Raw genomic sequence first — 27,436 nt, 5'->3', positions numbered from 1 at the left:
GCAAGTCTAACATTTTAATCTGGAGTAGCCCAATTTTATACTCAAAATTTCTAATCTATTGCTCAGTTACATTGCATGTGTTTTCAACAATGAAGTGAATGGGAGAAAACTTGTAGCATATAATTCACAGCCAACTGCAAAATGTATGGAACAATGTCACTTCCGTTGCGCTGCAGCAGCCTTAATCAACCGAAAGTCAACACCACAATGATATTTTATTGATGACCTATCCTAACAATAGATCATGAATACTAAAGTACCAGGAAACCCTTTAAAGGAACTGATATAGTAGATCATTAATAATTAATATATTCATTGATTTAGCCCCAGTGCAGTCAACAAATGTAAATTAGATGTCTTGAAGAGAATTTATGTGTACAATGCAAAAATATTTTACCGCTAAAAAAATCAAAAATATATTATAATATGTTATATTACTACTAATATAATCGAAAATAAAGAATATACATAAATAGTTCTTCAAAAACATTAGGTCTACTGTGTTGTGTGCCCTTCAATGTTTACCACTGCCCTCTTAACCATTGACATGTGATCTCTGTGTACTGTGGTCGGGGGCTGACTTCTGGGAACACAGCTAGTTACACATATGATATATTCTAAGGATATTATTGGAGCAGTTGTAAGAACATATCTGTAATGATTGGGAACATATTCCCAACAAAGAATTGCTTCAGTTGTTTCAAATACCATACATGAGCATTGCTGAATATGGATATTGCTTTATAACTAACATAACGCTATTAAAGATATATGTAAACCCCCATCTGCTAAAATGAACGTAACAAGTTTCCAATAGGCTCATATGATAGTTTTCCTAACAAATAATGATATATCTGTTTCTATCACAAGTGCGTCATGGCCTGATGTGAACTTGGGGGAATCTGGGATCAGAAGGCCACAGCGTGTTGCAAAATACTCATCTGTTTTAGTGTCCAATCGTCATTTACCATTAGTTGGAGCATATTTAATTCCATCAGGTACTGAAGGTGTTAAGTTTCAGCGATTTAACAGATAGTTGTATTCTCAGCTGAAGCCACTAAATATCCACTTTCCCCTATGCTGGCTATAGCTCATACCTAAGCTATGTTGAAGGAGCTTGTTGCTGTAGAGCTGTGGTGTCATCTCTACTGCAGCTAAGAAGTTCCCACTGAAGGAACCTTGGCGTGGTATTGTTGTGTCTTTCCCCACCTGTTTATCTTACCTATATCATTTTGTCTTATTGTAGTGACGAGACTAGCGTCTCTCTGTCCCTCACTAGTCATGGTGAATTCATGGCCAGCGGGCGCCTAGGCGCATGATTGGTGCACGGGGGAGGGGGTTGTCAGAACCAGTTTAGGGACGTTAGTGAGTGTAGGGATCAGCCTCAGGTGAGTGTTAGGAGCTGACCCCGCTCACCTCTTCCTAGCACATGGGCATACCATCGTATTGTGTACCCTTTGTGTTGAGTTACCCGCTGTTTTTCCGCTCCCCTGGCATAACACCGCCAAGGTGTTCCCGCTGTGTTGTGCAATTGGCAGGGAGACCACCCATACCTGGTGTGACATCTGTAGTCACATCATGACAGTTTCATTATTAATCATTAATAAGAATTGTATCATGAACATCCCCTTCACACATGCACTGCTGACCCCTTATATCAGGCTTTTATTCCCATGTAACACATTACATACATAAATATATAATTAGAATGAATACTCACTAAGAGAGGTTTTATCTAACATTAAAGAAATATCAGAAATGTTAACTAAACATCAAATAATAGAAAACATATCTTACCCTGCCAACTTCTACTAGGTTGGTCACCATGACTATACTGGCTGTATTTTCATGCCACACCATCCTCCAGAAGTCATACACTGTTTCCTGCATCGGGCCTATGAAGATACATAAATAAGAAAGAAATTCTTAATATATAAAACACATCATTTATAAAGTAGGGAGATGCTAAAAATGTACGGCAAGAAAGAGAATAATTTCATGAACAGCATCGCAGCGTTACCCACCGTGCACTGATATTCCGAGCTAATGTATCATACTGCCCAAAGATTGCTCCTTGTATTCCCAATAGATGTGCTATTAATAAAGACAAGATAACGACTACAACAAGGACGATTGTACAGGACTTCTGCCTAATTTACCCATTTGGAAGATCTTATCTACAATGTCGCTCATATGTTGTAAATAATTAATTTTACTCCTGAGATTCATAGCTGAGACGTGCAGCGTGTGGCAGAAACAGGGAGTCTATGTGGAATAAATGGACAGGTAGATTTTGCCTACTGCACTTTCCACTTGTAATGTCATAAAAAGGAAAGGCAACTAAATCACCCAACCATGGAGAGTACAGATAGCTGTTAGCTCATTTAGAGATAGGAGAAGGAGCGATTTCATTGTTACGAGGCACATTTATTGAGGAAAAAGTAGCAGGAAGCAGTGAAGAAGTGAAAACCAACTTTATTATAAGGCAATACGGCCTTTTTTCCCCTAGATATAACACGCTTTTGGTTTAAAATAGTGCCCAATAAAGGAGAACCTCTATTCACTGCATAGAAGCTGTATTATTTCATGTCTTACAATGAATCTGGGGGGTGGGGGGATAACTCCCTTCCCATCATAGACCCTGTATTATTACATGTCCTCCAATGAACCTGGCAGGGGGTAACTCCCTTCCCATCATGGAATTTGTATTATAACATCTCTTACAATGAACCTGGCAGGGGGTAACGCCCTTCCCATCCCATAATATATCCTGTATTATTACATGACCTACAATGAATCCGGCGGGAAGTAACTCTCTTCCCTTCATATACCCTGTATTATTACATGTCTTACAATGAACCCAGCAGGGGTAAAATCCCTTCCCATCATATATCCTGTATTATTACATGACCTACAATGAACCCCATGGGGGGTAATTCCCTTTCCCATCATATATCCTGTATTATTACATGACCTACAAGAACCCGGTCGGGGGTAACTCCCTTCCCATCCCATCATAGACCCTGTATTGTTACATGTCCTACAATGAACCCAGCGGAGGGTAATTCCCTTTCCCATCATATACCTTTTATTATTTAATGACCTACAAGAACCCTGTGGGGGGTAACTCCTTCCCATCATAGACCCTGTATTGTTACATGTCCTACAATGAACCCGGCGGAGGGTAATTCCCTTTTCCCACTGTAGGGTCTGTGTTATCACATGCCCTAAAATGTTCTTGGCAGCTGTTAGTAAATCCTTTAAATCACAATCCTGTAGAAACACAGATATTGTATCAAACTCCATACTAATCAGTTTATTTATCTACAAAAACCTTAGATTGACTGAAACTTTCATGTATAAACCATTCTCCTCCATTGCCTCCTATACAGTGCCATGCTCTTTCACACCCTTTCACATTCTCAAAGCTTTTATTAATAAAATACTATCCTCCAATTGTTCAATACACAGCAGTATATTTTTACATATCCTTTCACAATTCCATTATTATATGAATATTGTTTGTCTTTTTTCCCTTCTCTCCACATAAAATATACAATTTTTGCGTTTTCATTTTTTTACACTATTACATGAGCTGATTTTTCATCACGCCAGCTTATATTGCCACTACCTCTAATACTTTGACATGTCCTCCTAGAGCACTCTTCTTTTTTTGCACCGCGACATTTACAGCAATAAACCACGGGTTCATAACATTACCTATTTCCGTGGCGTTACTCCATAACAGCATTTTTCTTTTTCTTTTCTCTTTCTCTCTTTTTTTCCCTTTATGTTTATTTATCATGCGTCGCTTTATGGATTTCTTTTATCGTTTCACAACCTTTATTCAAATGGACAAACAGGGAGGCACCTGATTCCCTGTCATCTATTTAATGTTTGTGGTCTTTTCATCACAATGTGGTTTTTGTTCTGATGAAGAAACTAGAGGGTTTTAAAATGCGTAGACTGTAATAAATCGCATGCCATCCACACTTTGACTGTTTGATACCTCTGGATGACTAGCAGTGTGAATTATGTCCAGTTCTTCCCAATTTTAATCTAGGTTAACTTGCACACAGTTTTTAAAGGAACTCAGCAAGAAGATTGTCCCAAACATCCTGGTGAACTAACCACAGATCTTCCCAGACAGATATAATGTTGAAATCAGGGCTGGGTGGGGCCATAGCATCATTTTGAGCACCTGATGAAAGGGACAGCGGTCCCTGAAACGCGTTTTGCCTTAAAAAATTATTTTTATATTTTTGAACTGGCTCCCTGATACCTGCAAGTGCCCGACAAACTCCGCAAATTCTTTTTCCGTTTTGATATACTATTCCTCAGCACCTGTGCCAAGGTAGCAGTTGGAGCTGCAGCGGGCTCTCAGACGCTCACACTCCCTAACTGGGGCAGACACTCACCTGATTGGGATTGGACACACATCCAGTATTCACCACCAGACTTTTGCTGCTGTGCAACCTCCCTACACGCCGCGTTCTCACGCTTACCACCGGGGTTGTGCAGGAATGCACAACTCATCCAGGTAAGTCTGGTCCTTGCGACCTCACCATTCACTAAACAGACATGTTCACACAGGGGCGCTCCTGGTTTGTTTTCTTTTTGCATAGCATCCCCTCCAGCAATTCTTTTTGTTCTTTATGTTGAAGATAGTTCTTAATTATGTTGGCTGCATTTTTGGGGTCATTGTCGATTTGCAGAATAAATTTAGAAACAATTAGATGCCTCCCTGATAGTGCTGCATGAATAATTAGTATCAGCCTTCATTTTTCAATATTGAGGACACCATTAATCTTGCCCAATTACATTTGCTGAAATGTAGTGCCAAAGTTGCATTGAACTTCCATCCAAAAGCTTTCACTGTTGCCTGCTGTCGCTCATGACTGCACCACCCTTTAGTTCTTTGGCAAGAAAACAGCCTTCTGTAAAAGTCAAGTGTTTTAAATGGTGTTTTATCAGTCTAGAGGACCTGGTGCCATTTTTTTTCACCCCAGTTTTTATGTTTGTATGCATAGCTGAGTCATTTTGCCTTGTTTCCAAGTTGAAGGTATGTTTTTTGGCCACAATTTTTTCATAAAGACTAGTTCTGGCCAGGATTTTTATGGGTGTAGCTGGATTTCGTTGCTGTAATTTCTGAGCTGATGACACTGCTGGACAGGTAAGCTTGACGTGTCTTTCATCTATTGCACTAAGTTTCCTTGGCCAACCACAGAGTCTAAAGGGGGCTTTACACGCAGTGATATCGCTAGCAATATCGCTAGCAAGCGTACCCGCCCTCGTCGTTTGTGCGTCACGGGCAAATTGCTGCCCGTGACGCACAATATCGTTAGGAGCCGTCACACGTACGTACCTGCCTAGCGATGTCACTGTGGCCGGCGAACCGCCTCCTTTCTAAGGGGGCGGTTCGTGCGGCGTCATAGCGGCGTCACTATGCGGCCGCCCAATAGAAGCGGAGGGGCAGAGATGAGCGGCCGTAACATCCCACCCACCTCCTTCCTTCCTCATTGCCGGCGGCTGCAGGTCGTTCCCGTGGTGTCACACATAGCGATGTGTGCTGCCTCGGGAACGACGAATAACCTGCATCCTCAACAATTAAAGAGTTTTTGAAAATGAACGACGTGTCAACGATGGACGATTTGGTGAGTATTTTCCATTGTTAACGGCCGCTCGTTGGTGTCAAAGGCAACGACGTCGCTAACGATGCCGGATGTGCGTCACAGAATCCGTCACCCCGGCAATATATCGTTAGATACGTCGTTGCGTGTAACGGGGCCTTAAGTTCCTCAACATTTCCCACTTCTTGGAACTTTTTCAAATGAGCTTGAACAGCACATCTTACCCCAGTCTGCTTTGAAATCTTTGGGTGGAAAGACCTTGCTGATGTAGTATAACTACATTGTGTCTTGCTGCTGTGTGCAGTCTTGCCATGATCATGATGTATGACCTGTGAAATAAAACCTCACCGTTGTAGAAGTGTGACTGCTGCTCACTTAGTTTTAAGCCTCCTATACAGCTGCCTGTTTCACTTAATGACTCTGTTTTAACCTTACAGCAAAAATGGAACTGCAGCTGTACAGTCTTGCAGCGCTGGAGTCCTGGGTTTAAATCCCACCATGGACACCATCTGCAAGGAGTTTGTATGTTCTCCCCGTGTTTACGTGGGTTTCCTCTGGGTACTTTGGTTTCCTCCCACACTCCAAAGACATACTCATAGGGAACCTAGATTGTGAGCCCCAATGGGGACAGAGTTGCCATTGTATGTAAAGCACTGTGGAATTAACAGCGCTATATAAATGAATAAATATTATTATTATTACACTACCTAGGCCAAAACTACTACTCCAGCAGGATACAGCTAAGCCCCCACTAGGTGGCGGCATCACAGGTGCAGGAGCTCCTCCTGCACCTGTGATGCCTCCACTTAGTGGGGGATTAGCTGTATCCTGCTGGAGTAGTAGTAGTGTGGAGGTCACCTGAGCTGTAGTATGTTTGTTTAAACGTAATAAGAATATCTGTGTATATAACTAAATCAAAATGTAGATGTAGATGCAAAATTGTCTGTCTGTCTATGTAGCCATTGCATGGACCCATGATATAAGTCTAAGCTGTATATTGAAAAAGTTAGCCAAAGTATAAATGAACAAAGGAGATATTCATTAAGTTAATTGGTAGCCTTATCAGTAAAATTCACAGGAGAAGGAATGTAGTATTTGTGGGATGAGGCGGGTGATCCCATACTCCCATGTACTATTTCTACAGAAACTCATCGTAGCTTACTGCCTTCAAAGTGTATTATTTGGTATGATGTATGATCTCATGCATTCTCCCAATGCTGCCCATATGCACTCCCCCCTAATTATTCTTTATCAGTATGTGTGAGCAAATGGAAACGTTTTTGTAAATATCTTTCAGGGAAAAATGATGTGTTTAATGCTGGAACAATAGAATACATGAGTCAGTTGGTGATGCTGGCTGAAAAGAGAGCATGTCTGTGTTCTTTGTCTTATATACATTGATATATATCGCCACTGGTATACAGCATTAATGGGGCACCGTCTCTGGATCCTAAATGAAGACTCCATTAGCAGTCTTGACCCAAAATTCCTCCCTTGACAGTAGTATATTACAAACTGCACAATATATTGGGGTGACACTTAAGATTGGGGAACGTTTTAACAAAAGTTATGGTTGGTATATTAGATGCCATTACCGGCCTGCTTGGTATGATAGATACACAAGAAACTCTATCCCTGCAAATGGCTTGTTTCAAACATAATTCTCTTCAAAAGCTTTATCTTCTTTCACATTGATGAATTTCAAATTGTAGCCTGACATTTTAATAAATGATTATAGTACCACTTGTCTTGGGCATAAATTAAAATCCAATGAAGCCTGGAGGGCAGAGTGGGATTTACAGCGAGTTGTGAGCCCAAGCATAAATTCTGTGCCAGTTTGTGGATTGTGGAGAGCTGCGTGTTTAACCATTTCAAGATCAGGCCATTTTCCCCTTTCATGACCAGAAACTTTTTTTTTTGCCATCTTCAAAGTTTTCTCTCATTCTTATATTCAAATAATTTTGGCCTCTTTTTCTTTCCAGGGCACGTGGATCTTAATTTTTATATTCATCTTTATTACTTTTAGTGGGTTTTTTTCCAACGTTAGGCAAAAATCTGAAGAAAAAAGAAAATACATGGCTGTCTTTCAAATTTTTCATGTTTTCCTAATTTTTATTAGAACCATAAAGGGTCACTAAAATACATATTCAATTGTTTTCCTCTTTCTGAAAGAATTATTTTTACATAGCTGACAGACAGTAAGTTGGAATGCAGGTAGGTAAGGTATGTTCTTGTTAATGTTTTTTACTTAAATTTCTTCCCTCCTTTTGTTGCGAATAAGGTCACTAAGATCCACTGTGGGACATTTCAACATGACATTCATCTAGCTTCTTTTAAAGGGAATCTGTCACCAGGTTTTTGCCATCTTATCTGAGAGAAGCATAACGACAGAGACCCTGATTCCAATGATGTGTCACTTATTGGGCTGCATGCTGTCATTTTGGTAAAATTACTGTTTTCTATTTGCAGATTTATCAGTTATTTGAATGTGGAGCTCTGTAACCCCACCCACAACACTGATTGGCAGCTTTCTGTGTACCCTGTAATCAGTGGTGTGGGTGGGATTATACAAAGCTCATGAATATGCTGGACTACCTGGCAGCACGCCAAGTAGTCCTTTAGTGATCATGTACTGCTGATTAAACAATGATTTTATCAAAACTATACTGAGCAGCCCAGTAAGTGACATATCACTAGAATCAGGGTCTCGGCCTCTACATTATGCTGTTCTCAGATTAGTTGTTAAAAAGCTGGTGACAGACTCCCTTTAAGGCCTGTGCACCAGTCTGATAAACTTGATGCCATTTGAAACATTTCTGCTTAAATAGCTTCCCTTCTGTGATTCTATTTAGAAATGTGCTTTGTTCACAGTATACAAATATTAAACCAGGGGCCGTAGAACTGGGACCCAGATCTGTCTCAAAACTTGGAGCTCAAGAAAACCATTTGACAACCAAAAAATTGTGGTGAACTGATGGCACAACTTTATATAAACTCAATGTGCCACGACCCTTCATCGAGCTCCCAATTATTAACCCACTAGCTGTGTAGTAATTTCAATAAAAAAGGTGCATGGCTGACCACACCACCGGGTTAACATCGGCATTCTGCTACAACTATGAACATTCGTGGAGCTTGAATGCCGGCTTACATGCTGCTTACAGTCAGTAACTTGTTGGACTATACTGAAACAGGTTCCGTATTTATCTGTAATTTCAGCTTTTGCTTTCAGCTCAGCTCCCACCACTATAGGCACACACTAATATTCCCGAAAGGTTAGAAGATTCTATGATATTGAGGAGAGGTGCGTGAAGTCTTACTCTAAATGTTACAGCAGATGAGTATTTGTCTCTGGTAATTTTTTGCATTGATGCCCCTTTTCTTTTCCGATGACAATGTGAGGTGTGAACTAAAGCCCATGACAAGTAACGTATGCTTGTGCAAAGCTATTTCACAGTTGACAACACTTGCACATTGTTGCGGAGCAGCTGACCTGCATTTCCCATTCCTCCATCTGTCCTTTCTTCATTTTTACTTTCATAAACCATTACGATTGCATTACATGTACTCGCACCATCCCGGCACCCGGTTCAGTGCTGCTGTCTGTCAACCTTTGACCGAAATAAGTCTTTCTTCAGTGAACACGGAGCAGGTTCTTCCCTGAGCTACAAACAATCCCAAGCAGTTTACCATCTGTTAATTTAATAAAATAATGCAGTCTCAGGTATTCAGGTCAGAGGAAATATTACATTTTTTTCTTCGTACTGAGCACAAAATAATGGTCTGCAGATACATGTGCAATTGTTAGGTCGTGAACCTTGGAGTCTCTTGCTTATTCCTCAATATGTCGTTTTAACTACAAGAGTTACTTTTTAGTGAATTCTTTCCTCAGTAGACTAGAATCCATTTCTATCTATATCTCCAGAATGACTGTGGTGCTCCTTGGCGCCTTGTCTCTTTGTGGAAGTACTATCAATTTGTTCTTTTCATCTCTACATCTAACCATCCGGTCCTCTAGCTACTTCTGTGTAACAATAGAGCCTTTTCCTTCTGGTATTTAATAGCTATTATTAAACTCGGCTCGTCTTCACACGTCATCCAACATATTAACCTGACAATGGGCAATCTGTAGAGAAGGTGCCGCGGATGAAACAGATTCAACCCTTGATAAACTGTTCCCTCTAGAGCCCAGGATCCCTAACAGCAGTATTATAAAGTGTAAGGGCGGCGTTACACGCTACGATTTATCTGACGATATGTCGTCGGGGTCACGGATTACGTGACGCACATCCTGCATCGTTAGCGACGTCGTTGCATGTGACACCTACGTGCGACTCCGAACGATCGCAAATAGGTTGAAAATCGTTGATCGTTGACACGTCGTTCACTTTCAAAATAATGTTCATCGTTTGGAACACAGCAGACATATTGGTACGTTTGACACCCTGCAAACGATGAACAACATCCACACGACCGCCTTAGTCAACCAATATATTGTTGAACGATTTTACGTCACTTGTGAAATCGTTACGTGTGACTGCTAATAAACGACCTATGTGCGATCTCGGCAAATCGTAACTACGATCTGGGCGTGTCACATCGCTACTGAGATCATCAGATAAATCGTAGCGTGTAACGGGGCCTTTAGATTGATGTATCAAGGGCTTAACAGTACCAATGACTCTGGGAGCCCACTGTTAATATGCAAATATTACCATACCCTCTGTCACAAATTTATCTCTACTCTACTCAGATGTTTGTTGAATGAATGATGAGAATGATGATGCTTTCGTCTGTACATAGCGAATCAAATGTATTGGGGTACTACTGGTCATGTTGGGGGAGTAAGTGGCTTTCTCCTGCTCAGGGGCCCACCAGAGATTTCACCGGTTCTCCTGTGGGCCAGTCTGAGCCTGGATGCAGGAAACAAAAGTGACCCCCATTATGCCATATTTGCATGTCAACACTATTTCATTCAGTGAAATCCAAGGCAGCACCAACAGTAATCATACTACAGTACACACATAGTGTGGAAATTACACAGCAATCTGGATATAAAGACGGAAAATGGAATTACTTACATGTTCTCATGATACTTAGGAATGAACCAGATGAAATGAAAAGCTATTTTCAACATACACCTAAAATAATTGCATCATTTATTTTTTATAATAGACTGACGCTTTATACGGAAATCTAAAGTCCATATGTTGTGGAGTAGGCTGTATTACATTTATTAAAGCTCTCAATAAATTGGGTGCATTGGATGTCCATGTGCTAGAATTTATAGCAAACATGACAGGTGGCGTAATGTGTGCTATAATGTGTACAAAACTATGGCAGCCTTTGGCTAGGTTCCTTACACTAAGGGTAGTAAAGGAGGCGAAAGTCACAGATTTTCTTGCAAGGAAGATGTACCAATGTAAGGCTATGTTCAGATGTCCTGTAGTCATCCATTAGAACAGATCCGTTGGGAAAGTGATTTCTGCCGGATCCATTTTTTGAACATGGGAGTCTATGGACATAGGATCCGTTAATGGTTAGCTATTTAGCCATCCATTGTACTTGGATTTGTAATGGATCAGTAACAAGTGGACAATAAATACCAATCTGCTTTTTCATAGACTCTACATGTTAAAAAAGGATCTGGCCAACTTCCGTTATTTAACAACGGACAGAAAAGTTGTATTTGCACAAGTTTTTTGTGAATGGATCTCTAACAGATTTGTGATAACGGATGACTACAGGACATGTGAAGCCAGCCTTACAATGTGCAATGTTTATATTCTGTAAAAGTGGCATAATGGCCTCAAAACATATTCCTAACGTGATCAGAAAATGACTTTAGCGTGTAGCATAGCAAAGCACAACATTTACGACAATGTGTGAGAGTAACTGGCTCATTGCTGGGACAGATTTTGTGGAGAGCCCACAGATGTGCCAAAATTTATTAAGACACTATCAATTTGATTAAAAAAAAGTATGATTCTCCAAGTCAGTACAGGTACATAGAGACCAAAAGTGTATAGTTTTTTAAAGTGGTAAAAAAAATCCAAAATTTGTAAAAAAAAATGGCGTTTTTCTGACCATTTCTGAGACCCCTAATGCTTTCATTTTTCAGGATGTGTTTTCACTGATAACATTTTACGGAATATAAGTTATTTTTATTTCCCTTATTGCATTTTGTTACAATGTTGAATTGGACAAAAAAAATTAAGTAATTCAGGCGTTTTATTTTTTTCTTGTTTGTGTTTGAGTTGGGAATGAAGAGCTTTGATCCAGCAGCAGCTGTTAGAGGCACATCACACATGACCAAATCAGCCATTATACGCGGGGAAAGATGCAGGCTCAGCGTGAGCTTGCATCAAAGCAAGGGACATGAATGATATAAATATACACCATATGTCGTGAAGGGGTTAAAAATAAAACAGACATTATGCAATTTTTACACTGGCTACCGAGGTTTTAAGGAAATACACAAGTTTATGAGCCACAATGAACAGACTCTGACCCAATTATTTGTATTGAAGCATCTAATGAGCGTGTGTAAAGCTCTCTGGGAAAGGCGGGGGAGCTCTGAAATCACTTATTGTGATTAGTGGATCCTATATCATTAGCAGTGTATAGACATGTTATCAGCTATTGAAACCTGCCCCTGCTGGTATGAAGCCAGCTAAAAACTTTCCTGAAAGTTCAGGGAGCATGAATCTAAAGAAGCCCCAGTGGCCACTGTGAAAATTACAAGATGAATATTTTTTATAAAGATTGTGAAAAATGCATGGAACAAAAACCTGCCCATCCTATGTTCCTGCACAATAAAACCAGACTAAAGTTGGCACATCCAATATTTAGACTGAGAGCTTTGGGATCACGTTTCATACGCACAGTTCTTTTTTGTAGGTAAGGAATTATGTTTTAAGTCTGCTTCACGTGTCCGTGTTTAATCAAGTATGTAAAAAAAGCGGTACTGGTGTCAGCAGTGTTTTGGATCAATGTGTCACCCGTTTGTCATAAGTTTGCTATTGGTGTGCCTGTTTTTACCATCCATGCGTCATCAGTGTGTTATCGGTGTGCCTGTTTTTATCATCTGTGTGTCATCAGTGTGCTATCGGTGTGCCCATTTTACCATCACTGTGACAGTGTGTTCTCGGAGTGCCCGTTTTTACCATTGGTATCTTATCGGTGTGCCCATTTTACCATGTGTGCCATCAGCGTGTTATCGGTGTGCCCATTTTACCATGTGTGCCATCAGCGTGTTGTCGGTGTGCCCATTTTACCATGTGTGCCATCAGCGTGTTGTCGTTGTGCCCATTTTACCATGTGTGCCATCAGCGTGTTGTCGGTGTGCCCATTTTACCATGTGTGCCATCAGCGTGTTATCGGTGTGCCCATTTTACCATGTGTGCCATCAGCGTGTTATCGGTGTGCCCATTTTACCATGTGTGCCATCAGCGTGATATCGGTGTTCCCATTTTTACCATCAGTGTGTTGTCATGTGCATGTTTTTTCCATCAGTGAGTTTCAGTGTGCATGCTTTTACAATCAGTGTGTTATCAGTGTGCCCATTTTTACCATCAGTATGTTATCATGTGCCTGTTTTTACCATCAGTATGTTATCATGTGCCTGTTTTTACCATGAGTGTGTTATCATGTGCCTGTTTTTACCATCAGTGTGTTATCATGTGCATGCTTTTACCATCAGTGTGTTATCATGTGCATGTTTTTACCATCAGTATGTTATCATGTGCCTGTTTTTACCATCAGTGTGTTATCATGTGCATGCTTTTACCATCAGTGTGTTATCATGTGCATGCTTTTACCATCAGTGTGTTATCATGTGCATGTTTTTACCATCAGTGTGTTATCATGTGCATGCTTTTACCATCAGTGTGTTATCGGTGTGCATGTTTTTACCATCAGTATGTTATCATGTGCCTGTTTTTACCATCAGTGTGTTATCATGTGCCTGTTTTTACCATCAGTGTGTTATCATGTGCATGTTTTTACCATCAGTGTGTTATCGGTATGCATGTTTTTACCATCAGTGTGTTATCGGTGTGCATGTTTTTACCATCAGTGTGTTATCGGTATGCATGTTTTTACCATCAGTGTGTTATCGGTGTGCATGTTTTTACCATCAGTGTGTTATCGGTGTGCATGTTTTTACCATCAGTAAGTTTCAGTGTGCATGTTTTTACCATCAGTGTGCATGCTTTTACAATCAGTGTGTTATCATGTGCCTGATTTTACCATCAGTGTGTTATCATGTGCCTGTTTTTACCATCAGTGTGTTATCATGTGCCCATTTTTACCATCAGTATGTTATCATGTGCCTGTTTTTACCATCAGCATGTTATCATGTGCCTGTTTTTACCATCAGCATGTTATCATGTGCCTGTTTTTACCATCAGCATGTTATCATGTGCCTGTTTTTACCATCAGCGTGTTATCGGTGTGCATGTTTTTACCATCAGTGTGTTATCATGTGCCTGTTTTTACCATCAGCATGTTATCATGTGCTTGTTTTTACCATCAGTGTGTTATCGGTGTGCATGTTTTTACCATCAGTGTGTTATCATGTGCCTGTTTTTACCATCAGCATTTATCATGTGCCTGTTTTTACCATCAGCGTGTTATCATGTGCCTGTTTTTACCATCAGTGTGTTATCATGTGCAAGTTATTACCATCAGCGTGTTATCATGTGCCTGTTTTTACCATCAGCGTGTTATCATGTGCCTGTTTTTACCATCAGTGTGTTATCATGTGCAAGTTATTACCATCAGCGTGTTATCATGTGCCTGTTTTTACCATCAGTGTGTTATCATGTGCCAGTTTTTACCATCAGTATGTTATCATGTGCCTGTTTTTACCATCAGTGTGTTATCATGTGCCTGTTTTTACCATCAGCATGTTATCATGTGCCTGTTTTTACCATCAGCATGTTATCATGTGCCTGTTTTTACCATCAACGTGTTATCATGTGCTTGTTTTCACCATTAGTGTGTTATCGGTGTGCATGTTTTTACCATCAGTGTGTTATCATGTGCCTGTTTTTACCATCAGCATTTATCATGTGCCTGTTTTTACCATCAGTGTGTTATCATGTGCAAGTTATTACCATCAGCGTGTTATCATGTGCCTGTTTTTACCATCAGAGTGTTATCACGTGCAAGTTTTTACCATCAGCGTGTTATCATGTGCCTGTTTTTACCATCAGTGTGTTATCATGTGCCTGTTTTTACCATCAGTGTGTTATCATGTGCCTGTTTTTTACCATCAGTGTGTTATTATGTGCATGCTTTTACCATCAGTATGTTATCATGTGCCTGTTTTTACCATCAGTGTGTTATCGGTATGCATGTTTTTACCATCAGTGTGTTATCGGTATGCATGTTTTTACCATCAGTAAGTTTCAGTGTGCATGTTTTTACCATCAGCGTGTTATCATGTGCCTGTTTTTACCATCAGTGTATTATCATGTGTCTGTTTTTACCATCAGTGTGCTATCATGTGCATGTTTTTACCATCAGCGTGTTATCATGTGTCTGTTTTTACCATCAGTGTGCTATCATGTGCATGTTTTTACCATCAGTAAGTTTCAGTGTGCATGTTTTTTACCATCAGTGTGCATGCTTTTACAATCAGTGTGTTATCAGTGTGCCCATTTTTACCATCAGTGTGTTATCATGTGCCTGTTTTTACCATCAGTGTGTTATCATGTGCCAGTTTTTACCATCAGTATGTTATCATGTGCCTGTTTTTACCATCAGCGTGTTATCATGTGCCTGTTTTTACCATCAGCGTGTTATCATGTGCATGTTTTTACCTTCAGCGTTTATCATGTGCCTGTTTACCATCAGTATGTTATCATGTGCCTGTTTTTACCATCAGCGTGTTATCATGTGCCTGTTTTTACCATCAGCGTGTTATCATGTGCCTGTTTTTACCATCAGCGTTTATCATGTGCCTGTTTTTACCATCAGTATGTTATCATGTGCCTGTTTTTACCATCAATGTGTTATCATGTGCCTGTTTTTACCATCAGTATGTTATCATGTCCCTGTTTTTACCATCAGTGTGTTATCGGTGTGCATGTTTTTACCATTAGTGTGTTATCGGTGTGCATGTTTTTACCATCAGTGTGTTATCATGTGCCTGTTTTTACCATCAGCGTTTATCATGTGCCTGTTTTTACCATCAGTATGTTATCATGTGCCTGTTTTTACCATCAGTGTGTTATCATGTGCCTGTTTTTACCATCAGTATGTTATCATGTGCCTTTTTTTACCATCAGTGTGTTATCGGTATGCATGTTTTTAGCATCAGTGTGTTATCGGTGTGAATGTTTTTACCATCAGTGTGTTATCGGTGTGCATGTTTTTACCTTCAGTGTGTTATCGGTGAGCCTGTTTTTACCATCAGTGGGTCATCAGTGTTTTTCCGGTATGGATAAAGAAAGAATTGAAATACAAATTTTCAACTATACGTTTATGCCATACGTGTGCTTTACGTGCTTTTCACTGACCCATAGACTTGTATTGGCTTTTGTCATCCATGCTGCTGGAAAAAAACTGACCTGTTTGGGTGTTTTTGCACAGTTGCACAGTCTACCATACAAGATGGCATTACTGCTAAGTCCAGTGACTGACTGCAGTGGTGATGTAAGTATGGATGACACATTATCACTGCACCTGGACTATCAGAGCAATGGAAACCATAGATTACTCCTTTATTTTGTATCATTTTCTCCTTGTTGCCAATTTTCTTAAAATACCAGAAGACCCCATTAAAGTGAACCTGTCAGGTGCAATATGCACCCAGAACCACGAGCAGTTCTGGGTGCATATTTCTAATCGCTGCCTAACCGTCCCTGGATCTAGCAGCATAGATAAACAGATCTTTAGAAAAAGTCTTTCTAAAGATCCTTTATCATATGCTAATAAGGCCAGCGACTAGTCACAAGGGGGCGTTACTTCCCTTGGCTAGTTGGCCCCCTTAGCATTTTAGTACACCCCTGTGGGCGTGCTAACATGTTAATGAATGTGCAGTGTCAGGGGTATGATCGATCTCACCGCTCTCTATTGCCACCGCCCCCGACTCTGGATTTCGGCTCAGTGCGCATGATCAGAAGTCCCGGACTTGAAGTCATGCGTACTATAAAACCAAGTGTATTCGTCTCGGCTTCAAACTGGTGTAGTGTGCATGACCCAAAGATGGGGACATTTTGAAAACCAGTGGTGGCAGCAGAGGTGAGAGCGACCATGTCTCTGACGCTGCGCATTCAATAGCATGTTAGTACGCCCCAATTTGCACCCAGAACTGCTTGTGGTTCTGGGTGCATATTGCAACTGACAGGTTCCCTTAAAACTAAATATTCACACGGCCAAGAGTAGTTTTCAGTTTGTGATTGCACAATGTGAGTGATCACAGGCGGTATCATTGTCATGCTGAACAGACGTGTGCTTCCATATTCTAAGAAGAAAAATACCAGTGAAATCTAATTGCTTTCTGAACTGTTAAATGTGGAAATGAATAAAATAAAGCCCCCCGCCCTCCACCTAATCCATATAATTATCGGTGCCATTTGTTTAGTTTCATTTGTATGCTGACGGAGGACGAGACATGAAATGGCCACCAGAGCTATCAAAGGCCGGAATACAATGTTAATTTGTACCTGCAATAATGATATGGCAAAGGTTACCTGAGTTTTAGCACTCGATAATAAGGCAAATATTGATCTGCCTAATGTGTCACATTTTCTCTGGGCACTCGGCATCATTTAGATGCTTCACGGAGAGAAACGTTTCAGTATAATATGCAGTATTTCAGTATTTATTTCAGTAAACGCCGTGATGGGGACGTCATTGTTTTCAAACTTCTTTTCTGATGTAGGCACATCTTAACTTGGAGCATTATATTTACATTGATACATTTATAGTATTGCTGAATAAACAATTTGGCACATGTATTAACCATTTCATGAGCAGGCGATATTCTGTTTTTTAGGCCTCCATTTTTCCCCCGTCTTCTTTTCACTGTGTTTATCGTGCGGTAACAATGACCAAATAACATTATTTTTTAGGGCACTATATTATCTGCAATACCAAACTTGCATCGTTTTTATTTTTATTTAGATGGCAAAAAAAATTAAAATTTGGATATTTTTTTAAATGCATTTTTGTGGCTATTTTCTGACACCTGTAATTGTTTTATTTTTCCATTGATGTGTTACATTTTTTTGCTTGTCAAGCTAAAGATTTTTATTAATACAATTCTGGGGTACTTAACATGTGTTAATCAATTTTGTTTCATGCATAGAGAGGTACAGTGACCAAAAAATTAACAGAATTTTGGCGTTTTGTTTTTTTTTCTCTCTAGTTATAAATTTTGATGGCCTATTTTTTTTAATTCTCTTCTTTTCAATCATGGAGGAAGCTGAATCAAATGTTCAGTTTTTCTACTGATATATTTCTAATCTTTTTTATTTTTTGTACTTTAATTTTAGTCCCCCTATAGGACTTGAGCCTTCAGTTGTTTGAGTGTTTGTTCTATAAACTACAACACAACTGTACTGCAGCACATAGCCAAAATGATATTCGACCTTTGACATACATATCCGTCAAAGGTCGTGTTCCTGCCTTTGATGCATGCTTGCATGACGAGCCCACATCTTTCCCTACACATGACAACTGATTTAATCAACCATCAGCACCTCTAACAGCCTGATAAATCCAGCTGTCAATCTTTCATAGCGGGATTTTACAGCGGGAGGCGGGTGCATCATTCCATGCTCCCATTGGTGTGCCTGTGCTTTGATCATGGGGCGCCATTGGGTTGTCACAACAGCCAGGGCTCAGCTGATGACCCCTGTGTCTGTCATTACGATCCTCCTGTGAACACCAGCTGTGAGCTGGCATTCATAGGAGATCATGATTTCTACCATAGAGAACAGTGCATCAGCTGATGCACTGCTCTGTATAGCATAAGCGATTGGATAACCGCAGCTTCAATTCCCCTAAGGGGATTAGTAAATACACTACAATATCAGAAAAAAAGTATAAAAATAAAACAATAAAAAAAAAAATACAGTACTGTCAACACTCAAGGTTCACCCAATCTCACCTTCCATCTACTCTCCTACACCTTTGTTGCCACAAACCACACACTGTATGCGACCTTCAGGACCGCTTGACTATGCGTCCATCACTTTCACTCACTCTCACTAGGTCTTCACTGACTCCTTCTGAATGAATCATCACTTTCCCTTTCACTTGATCCCTCCCATGGTGGGCTAGTCTCAACACTTAATTATTGATGACCAAACAGTCTGACACATTCTTACAATTCTGTGGTATGTAAGATGCTTTGATTCCTTTTTCTTGCAGGTTAATGTAATTTCAAATTTTGCAATTGTTTATTTTTTTATTTCTATTTTTATAAGAGGGATTCAAATGTTCAAATTCTCTATTTATTTATATTTTAATAAACTTTTTTTACTTTACTTTTTAATCCTCCTATGGGACTTGAACTTGCAGTTGTTAATTGTTCTATATACTACAGCACAACTGTATTGCAGCACATAGTCAAAATGACGTTTAAAGACTTAGGCGGGCTTTGCACGTTGCGACATCGCAAGCCGATGCTGCGATGTTGCACGCGATAGTCCCCGCCCCGTCGCAGCAGCGATATCTTGTGATTCCTGGCGTAGCGAACATTATCGCTACGCCAGCTTCACATGCACTCACCTGTCCTGCGACGTCGCTCTGGCCGGCGTCCCGCCTCTTTCCTAAGGGGGCGGGTCGTACAACGTCAGAGCGACGTCACACGACAGGCGGCCAATCAAAGCGGAGGGGCGGAGATGAGCAGGATGTAAACATCCCGCCCACCTTCTTCCTTCCGTATAGCCGCCGGCGGCAGGTAAGGTGATGTTCCTCGCTCCTGTGGCTTCATACACAGTGATGTATGCTGCCGCAGGAACGAGGAACAACATCGTACCTGTCGCGGCAGCGTAATTTTGAAAAAGTCGGAGCCTACACCGATGATACAATAACGACGCTTTTGCGCTTGCTAATCGGATCATCTAGGATTTACATACTACGATGTCGAAAGTGACGCCGAATGTGCGTCACTTTCGTTTTGACCCCACCGACATCGCACGTGCGATGTTGCAACGTGCAAAGCCGCCCTTACTCCTCATAATGAAAATGAGTTTTTACCTGTTAAATTAGTGATAGATTTTTGATTGATGGGGTCTGAACCTTCACCAATCCCTAAAATGGGGCTCTGAAATGCCCCATGTGGATGGAACAGCTCAATTCATTGCCAGTGGGACAAGCAGAGATTCCTGAGTATAGCATGATAATGGGGTGATAGATGGCAACTTGCAATGTTGGGTTGATTGAAATGAATTGTAGACATGTTCTGATGTGAAAATGGCAATATTCGTGGATCGAATAAACTGATAACTCAGGTTATATATGCATATATTACACTCACATAAAGTAACTTTCTCAAACTATTGTGCATGCATATTTTTTACAACCTCATGATTAGATAAGAGGCACAACCTGGAGACGTCAGCACAATTTTAGCTGTCACACAATAATAACCAGCACAATAAAGAGCTAATTGATATTTAAGCTAACGGTTATCTTCTCAACGGCATTACATTAGTAAATGTATTGTTATATTTGAGCTATCCTGGCATCTATGCTAATGAGAACATAAAACCAGACATTGCTAGAACTAAGGTGAGATCATATATTTGCATCAGAATTAGTTCACATGAATAGAACCTGATTACAAATCAAAACATTTCCTGTTATAAATTCAGAGAAGAAAAGGAAATATTCATGATTCCTATTTAAAGAAAACCATCGGTAATGTACACCCTGTCTTGTGTATCAGTAAGCCTACTCATGTTCTCGTATCTGCATATGTCCACTTCTCCTTGTCCGAAGGGCATTGAAATGGTAATACACGCTGTTGAAGATAGTACAATACACTATTCTACACTTTCAGGTAGAACACTCAGTTTTCTGAATGACAAAGCTGTGGTTTAATGCAATGTATAGTCATTTATCTGACAAACACTGAAGTCCAATATTGGTGATTATAGCCAGACCCTCATATCCTCATATCTGCTTTTGTGGACCGTTCAGCCCGCAAACAGTATGCAGAAATATTCCTATAATCTGGACTTTACAACATTAACGTTAAAGATGCTGCACATTCAAATATCCTAGATTAACAGTCGACCCCTACCTGTCACACCAAAGTTTATTTTTTGTGTTTTTGTTTTTTTCATCCTCTTCATCCAGGACCTATAACGTTTTCATCCCTCTGTCAACATATGCCATCCGGAGACTGATTTTTTGCAATACAAGTTGTAATTGTTATCGACAACATTCATTCAAAATTATCAGGGAAAATTATTTTCTCAATTCTCTCAGTGAGTATAATTACCGCAATACCAATCGTGTACTTTTTATACTTAAGTTGTGAAAATCAGAAATTTGAAAAAAAAAGGGGGGGGGGGTGTTTTTAGTCCCATTTTCTGGGATCAATAATTTTTCATGGATTGTTTTCTGATGGCGAGTTAATGTTTTTATTGCTACCGTTTTGTATGTTAAGGATACGCAGTCGGGGGGGTCATGCAGATATCCCACTGCTGCCAATATGCCACGAACAGTACTCCTCTGCCTACAATTCTCAAGACAATACACAATTGACTGTCGATTGATGGACAATGTGACATCTGCTTTCACTACTAGGTTGATTATTGGGGAATTGACAAAGCACATAGTGTATACACAACTGATTTATACGCAGGGAATATTAATATACCTTGGTACAGTCATTGTGGGCTCCACAACAGGCCAAGAAAAACTACTAGCTTTCACCACAAATCACTTATACATGCCGATTAGACACCCATTATAGGTAGCATATGGCCTTGGGGATGCAGTTTATAGAGCAAGAGGAACAAAACTGTTACATTTTATATAATTAATCTGAAAAGCAGGCAGTGTTTAAAAAATATACAAAAGATGTTACAAAGTTGACAAAACAATACAGTATATACAATTACATAACAAAAAGAATAACAAGGGAACAATTACTAAACCTGCGTCACTGAAATGGCTCATATTTATGGAGGGAAGAACTCCAATGAAACATGGAGCAATCCTACATGCATGTTTTTCCCCTGGGAATTACAAAGTTGAAATGTATCTCTCATAAGTATTAGATCGATACAACCATATTTATAACCAATATTTATCACTGGCGCCAAAAAGTCTGGGACAATCTTTTGAAATTCAGCAGAGCTGACTTCAGAGGTAACATATGTGATGCTTTTCAAGCCCTGAATATACAGACCCTAGACCTTGTCTCTATTTGTCAGCAGATAACCAGTGCAATTACCTGTCCACACCAGGGGATCATAGCTGAACAGTGGCCAGATATTGTGGTAGTTCTCTATTTCTTCCTCCAGTTAGAATAAATCCCATATTCAATGTGGTGGTGAATATGTCCCCACTCTAAAGATGACTTATGGATTATAATTCAATATGTCCCCACTCTAAAGATGACTTATGGATTATAATTCAATATGTCCCCACTCTAAAGATGACTTATGGATTATAATTCAATATGTCCCCACTCTAAAGATGACTTATGGATTATAATTCAATATGTCCCCACTCTAAAGATGACTTATGGATTATAATTCCTCTCTATGACATGGTATGTATGATATTTTGATCACTTATTAGGGGGGTTGGTGAGAGAAAAACTGCAATTATGGCATTTGAATTTTATTTCTCTTTATGTTATCTACCGCACCGTTCAATTTAATTTTCACATATAGGACTTTTACAGACGCGGCAAAACCAAATATGCTCTTTTGATTTTTAAACTAGGGAAAATGGGGGTGATTTATATTTTTCAATTTTTTTTTAATATTAAAAACTTTTTTTATTTTTTACTTTGTCTTAATCTACTTAGGGGACTTGAACTTGCTATTAATTGATCCCATTTTATACATACTGCCGAACTGCAGTATATAGTAAGAAAGATTTTCCCCTATAAAAGCCAGCTAGAAGCTGGGCTTCACAGAAGCACTTAGATGGCAACCGTGGGGGCCATCAACAGGCTCATAGCTGCCATGATAACCATTCAGTTGCAGGGGGGTTTATAAAGCCTATGAATGTGAGATCTTGTAATTGCTTTTGTACCTGCTGTCAGTGAGCACTTGTAATTGCTGTCAGTGATTCACAGCGGCATTTAACTTTTTAAACAGTGATTGATCCCAGCTGCGGGCTGTATGGTGCGGGCTCAGCTCCTGAGCTTGTTGCATACATGGGGACCCGATGTAGGATGTACTAAGGCTATGTGTCCACGTTGCTTTTTACCTGCTTTTTTGCTGCTTTTTCAACTGCAGCGTTTAATGCCAAAATTGGTGTGTTCTGCTTTTCAAGCAAAGTCTATGGGAATTTGGGTTTCTTGTGCCCACTATGCAGTTCAAACTGCAGCCTTTTTCTGGGAGAAATATGAGCAAAAACTCAGCTTTGCAGTTCAAAACGCAAATGGCAAAAACAATTGACATGTCAATTGTTTTTGCCATTTGGGTTTTGCACTGCAAAGCTGAGTTTTTGTCCAAAGTTCTGCCACAAAAAGGCAGCAGTTTGAACTGCATAGTGGGCACAAGAAACCCAAATTCCCATAGACTTTGCTTGAAAAGCAGAACACATCCATTTCGGCATTAAACGCTGCAGTTGAAAAAGCAGCAAAAAAGCAGGTAAAAAGCAGGTAAAAAGCAACGTGGACACATAGCCTAATACTGGAAAGGCTGCTTTACACGCTGCGTGCGTACCCGCCCCCATCGGTTGTGCGTCACGTACAAATCGCTGCCCGTGGCTCACAAAATCGCGCTGACCCGTCACACATACTTACCTGCCTAGCAACGTCGCTGTGACCGGCGAACTGCCTCCTTTCTAAGGGGGCGGTTCATTCAGCGTCACAGCGACGTCACTAAGCGGCCGCCCAATAGAAGCGGAGGGACGTAACATCCCGCCCACCTCCTTCCTTCCTCATTGCCAGTGGACGCAGGTAAGGTGAAGTTCCTCGTTCCTGTGGTGTGACACATAGCGATGTGTGCTGCCGCAGGAACGACGAACAACATCGTACCTGCAGCAGCAACGATAATTGGGAATAGGAGGACATGTCACCGATTAGCGATTTTGAACGTTTTTGCGACGATTCAAAATCGCTAATAGGTGTCACACGCAACGACATCGCTAGCGCGGCTGGATGTGCGTCACAAATTCCGTGACCCCAACGACATCGCTTTAGCGATGTTGTAGTGTGTAAAGCGGCCTGAAGGGGATGGGGTTCAAGACAAAATTAACTGGTAAGGCCTTATATGCATTGTCTATGGGGTAATACTATATCTCTGTGTGCTTTTAATTTCCTACAGTGTCATAAGGAATTTATGTACTGAGGTATTCCTTTTTCAGAATGAGTCAGTTTAAAACTAGGACAAGCAAACAGAATGTGATGCTTCTAATTAGACTTGTTAGACACTTCTCTTCCTGACACCAACTCTTCATTAGTTTCATTTAAGGGTACTTTACATGCTGCGACATCGCTAGCGATCTTGTTAGCGATGTGAAATTCTAGATTACAAGTACGATCTTTTGAGATCGCACATGCGTAAAATGACCTATGTGCGATCCCTAAAGATCGCACTTGCGATCTAGAATTTCACATCGCTAACGTGATCGCTAGCGATGTCGCAGCATGTAAAGTACCCTTTAGGCCAATATTTTTGGCCAAAAATTTGGATCATCGTGCTTGACACGTTGGCCACTTTTCTTGTCCTTTGACAACCTCTCGGTGCATGTAATATAAAAAATGTGTTGCCTTAAGCAACATTTTTCCTTTACAAAATTTAGAACTGTCTGGTTAGGAATAAAAAACAAATGATAAACATAATAAATATGGAACATGACATGAAGCATTTTACTAAGTAAATGTTCATATGTTATCTAGGAGATAATACTACCATATGGTACTGTACTAAAGCGCAATAAAAAGGCAGACAAAGTACCTCTGTAGTGCACAGACATAGAGACTCCATAAGTTCCGTCATACAGGTTTTTGAGATAATGATAAATGACCTAATTCACAATGTATCATATCTCAGGTACCATAGACAAATACATTACACTGCAGTGCACTTCAATACAATCATTGATTATAAGCACACTAAGGTGTTTTTTTTCATTAATTCAGATGATCAAAATCACTTCTTCTAGCCCATACTGTGTCTATTTCTGTAAAATGAAAAAATTTGCTACACTTTCCATTCAAGCATCTTCACATTAAATTTGTGATTTAAGTAAATTGACCAAGCATCTTATATGAGACGTTGATCAAATATCTAGACCAATAGTACGCCTTTTCAGGAATCGTTCGGCTTCTGGGTAATAGCTAAGTAATAGAGCAAAAATGAAATGACAACCATGCCTTAAATAGAGCTTTTGATACCTGTAATTACCATACGTTGGCTTTTCATGACCTTTTTACTTAGCTCCATCATTTTAATTTTAGCTTCAATATTTGCCATTTTTTTGGTACAACTGAAACTACCGAGAGGCAGGATTAATGTTAATTAAAAAAGAATCTTTTTTTCATTTAGAGTCTTCAAAAAGTATGTTATCTAGTATCCTAATAAGCAGTGGCGGACATACCGAGGCACGGAAGTTCAGAAGCCCCATGCTGGCCAGTTAGTAATGAGGGCAATATGGCCCCTTGTCCGGAGTTTGAGGCTCCGGGGAGCCCTTGGCTAGATTGCCCTCCGCACAGTGCAGGCAGTGGAACGCAGGTGTCTGTGCTCAGCTCCCAGCCTGGCACTTTCTCTGTGAAACAGGAGTGCACCTTAATGACGTCAACACGCCACACTCTCCTATGTCATTTGAAGAGGAGCCAGCAGGAGAAGTGGTGCACCAGGGACCCGTACAGAGAAGTGAGTGGTGGCTTTTTTTTTTTTTGTAATAGACTGGGAGAGGACAATGAAGAGGGGGAGGATTGGGATCAGAGGAGGGTGGAAGAGGGGCTTCAGGGCCTTATACTGAACAGAGGGGGGTTATGGGATACAGATGTGAATCTGCTGGGTATATAGCTTCCTCTTCACAATTCATTACCATTCATTATCTGGCCCTCATAGCCCCCCCCCCCACAATTCATTACTTGGCCCTCATAGTGTCCTCCCCACCCCACAAATTATATGGCCCTCATAGCATCCTCCCCAAAACACAATTCATGATATGGCCCTGATACCCTCCTACCAACCCTAAAATTCATTATATAGCCCTCATAGTATCCCCCACCCCACAATTCATTATATAGCCCTCATAGCATCCTAACCACCCTATAATTTATTATATGACCCTCATAGCATCCGTCCCACACTACAATTCTTTATATAGCCCTCATAGCATGGTCGCCACCTCACCATTCATTATATGGCCCTGATAGCATCTTCCCCACCCCATAATTCATTATATGGCTCCATAGCATCCCCCCACCCAACAATTCATTATATGGCCCTCATAGCATTGTCCCCACCCCATAATTCAATATATTTCCCTGACAGCATCTTCCCCAACCCACTATTTATTATATGACCCTCATAGCATCCCCCAACCCACAATTCATTGTATAGCCCTCATAGCATCGTCCACACCCGACTATTCATTATATGGCCCTGATAGCATCCTCCACACCTCACAATCTATTATATGGTCCACATAGCATCCCCCACCCCACAATTCATTATATAGCCCTCATAGCATCCTCCACACCCCACTACTCATTATATGGGCCTGATAGCATCCTCCCCAACGCACAATTCATTATATGGCTATGAGAGAGAGAGTGTCTGGCACTGGGAGGGTCAGTTCTGATATAGTCCTGGTATGTGTAGAGCTTTCTCCACATGCTGGGACCTGGGCTGGTCTCTATCCACAATTGACTTTTTTGCAACATGGAAGCGGCTATATACAGGTTACAGGTATGTGTGCTCCATTATGGTTCTGCTTTTAACTTTATCTAGGAGGCCGCATGGCACATGAAATACAGAATATAGAGTAGGACCCCCCTATTGAGATTTGCCGTGACGTTGGCAGGGGTGGCTCAAAAAATTGATCAATTATTTGCTAAAAATCTCATTTATTTTTTTTTTATTATAGTACAGTTGGAATAAATCTGTGAATTTTCACTTTTTATATTATGCATGCCAATTTCAGATCGTGCTGGCTCCTTTTTTTCCATTATATGGCTATGGTTGTGTCTTGTCCCACCCACCCCACAATTTTTATGAAGCTAAGCTATCAGGGACTTATGATAAATTGTGGAGAGAGGACAAAGGACAGGGACTATGGCTTTATGCACATGTTCAGGATTTTCAGCATAAAATTGTGCTGCAAATCCTGGTGTGTCAACAGGAAAATCACTGCATACAATATGCGTTTTTTGCCATGCGTTTTTGTTGCATATTTTTCTCCTCTAATTAATATGGGTGAAATATGCTGCAAAAACACAACAAAAATTGATGTGCTGCAGATCTGAATCATTATCGTTATTTTTGTTATTCACAGCACCCTCTCTGTTACTTAATCCTCTCTTGTTAGATATAATATGACCGCAGGTGAAGTAGCATCTGACCAGCAGATCAGTCCACCAGCATCTCCGTTAGAAAAGAAGCTTCATCATGTTCATTAGCATTCATGTCATTTTATAT

General features: G+C 40.3%; 1 protein-coding gene across 7 annotated transcripts in view; it reads right to left on the bottom strand.

The window, feature by feature from the left end:
• PTPRM (protein tyrosine phosphatase receptor type M) overlaps positions 1-27,436 on the bottom strand; it is a 993,494-nt gene that overhangs the window by 93,849 nt on the left and 872,209 nt on the right. For all 7 annotated transcript variants that reach the window (XM_075314524.1, XM_075314525.1, XM_075314526.1 and 4 more), the window contains one exon: positions 1,798-1,895. In XM_075314524.1, coding sequence (XP_075170639.1) covers positions 1,798-1,895 — 98 coding nt within the window. The remainder of the gene's footprint in view (positions 1-1,797; positions 1,896-27,436) is intronic.

This window comes from Anomaloglossus baeobatrachus, chromosome 6 (assembly GCF_048569485.1).
Source record: "Anomaloglossus baeobatrachus isolate aAnoBae1 chromosome 6, aAnoBae1.hap1, whole genome shotgun sequence".
In the NCBI taxonomy this organism is placed as follows: Eukaryota; Metazoa; Chordata; class Amphibia; order Anura; family Aromobatidae; genus Anomaloglossus; species Anomaloglossus baeobatrachus.
This window is presented reverse-complemented; position numbering and strand designations above follow the sequence as displayed.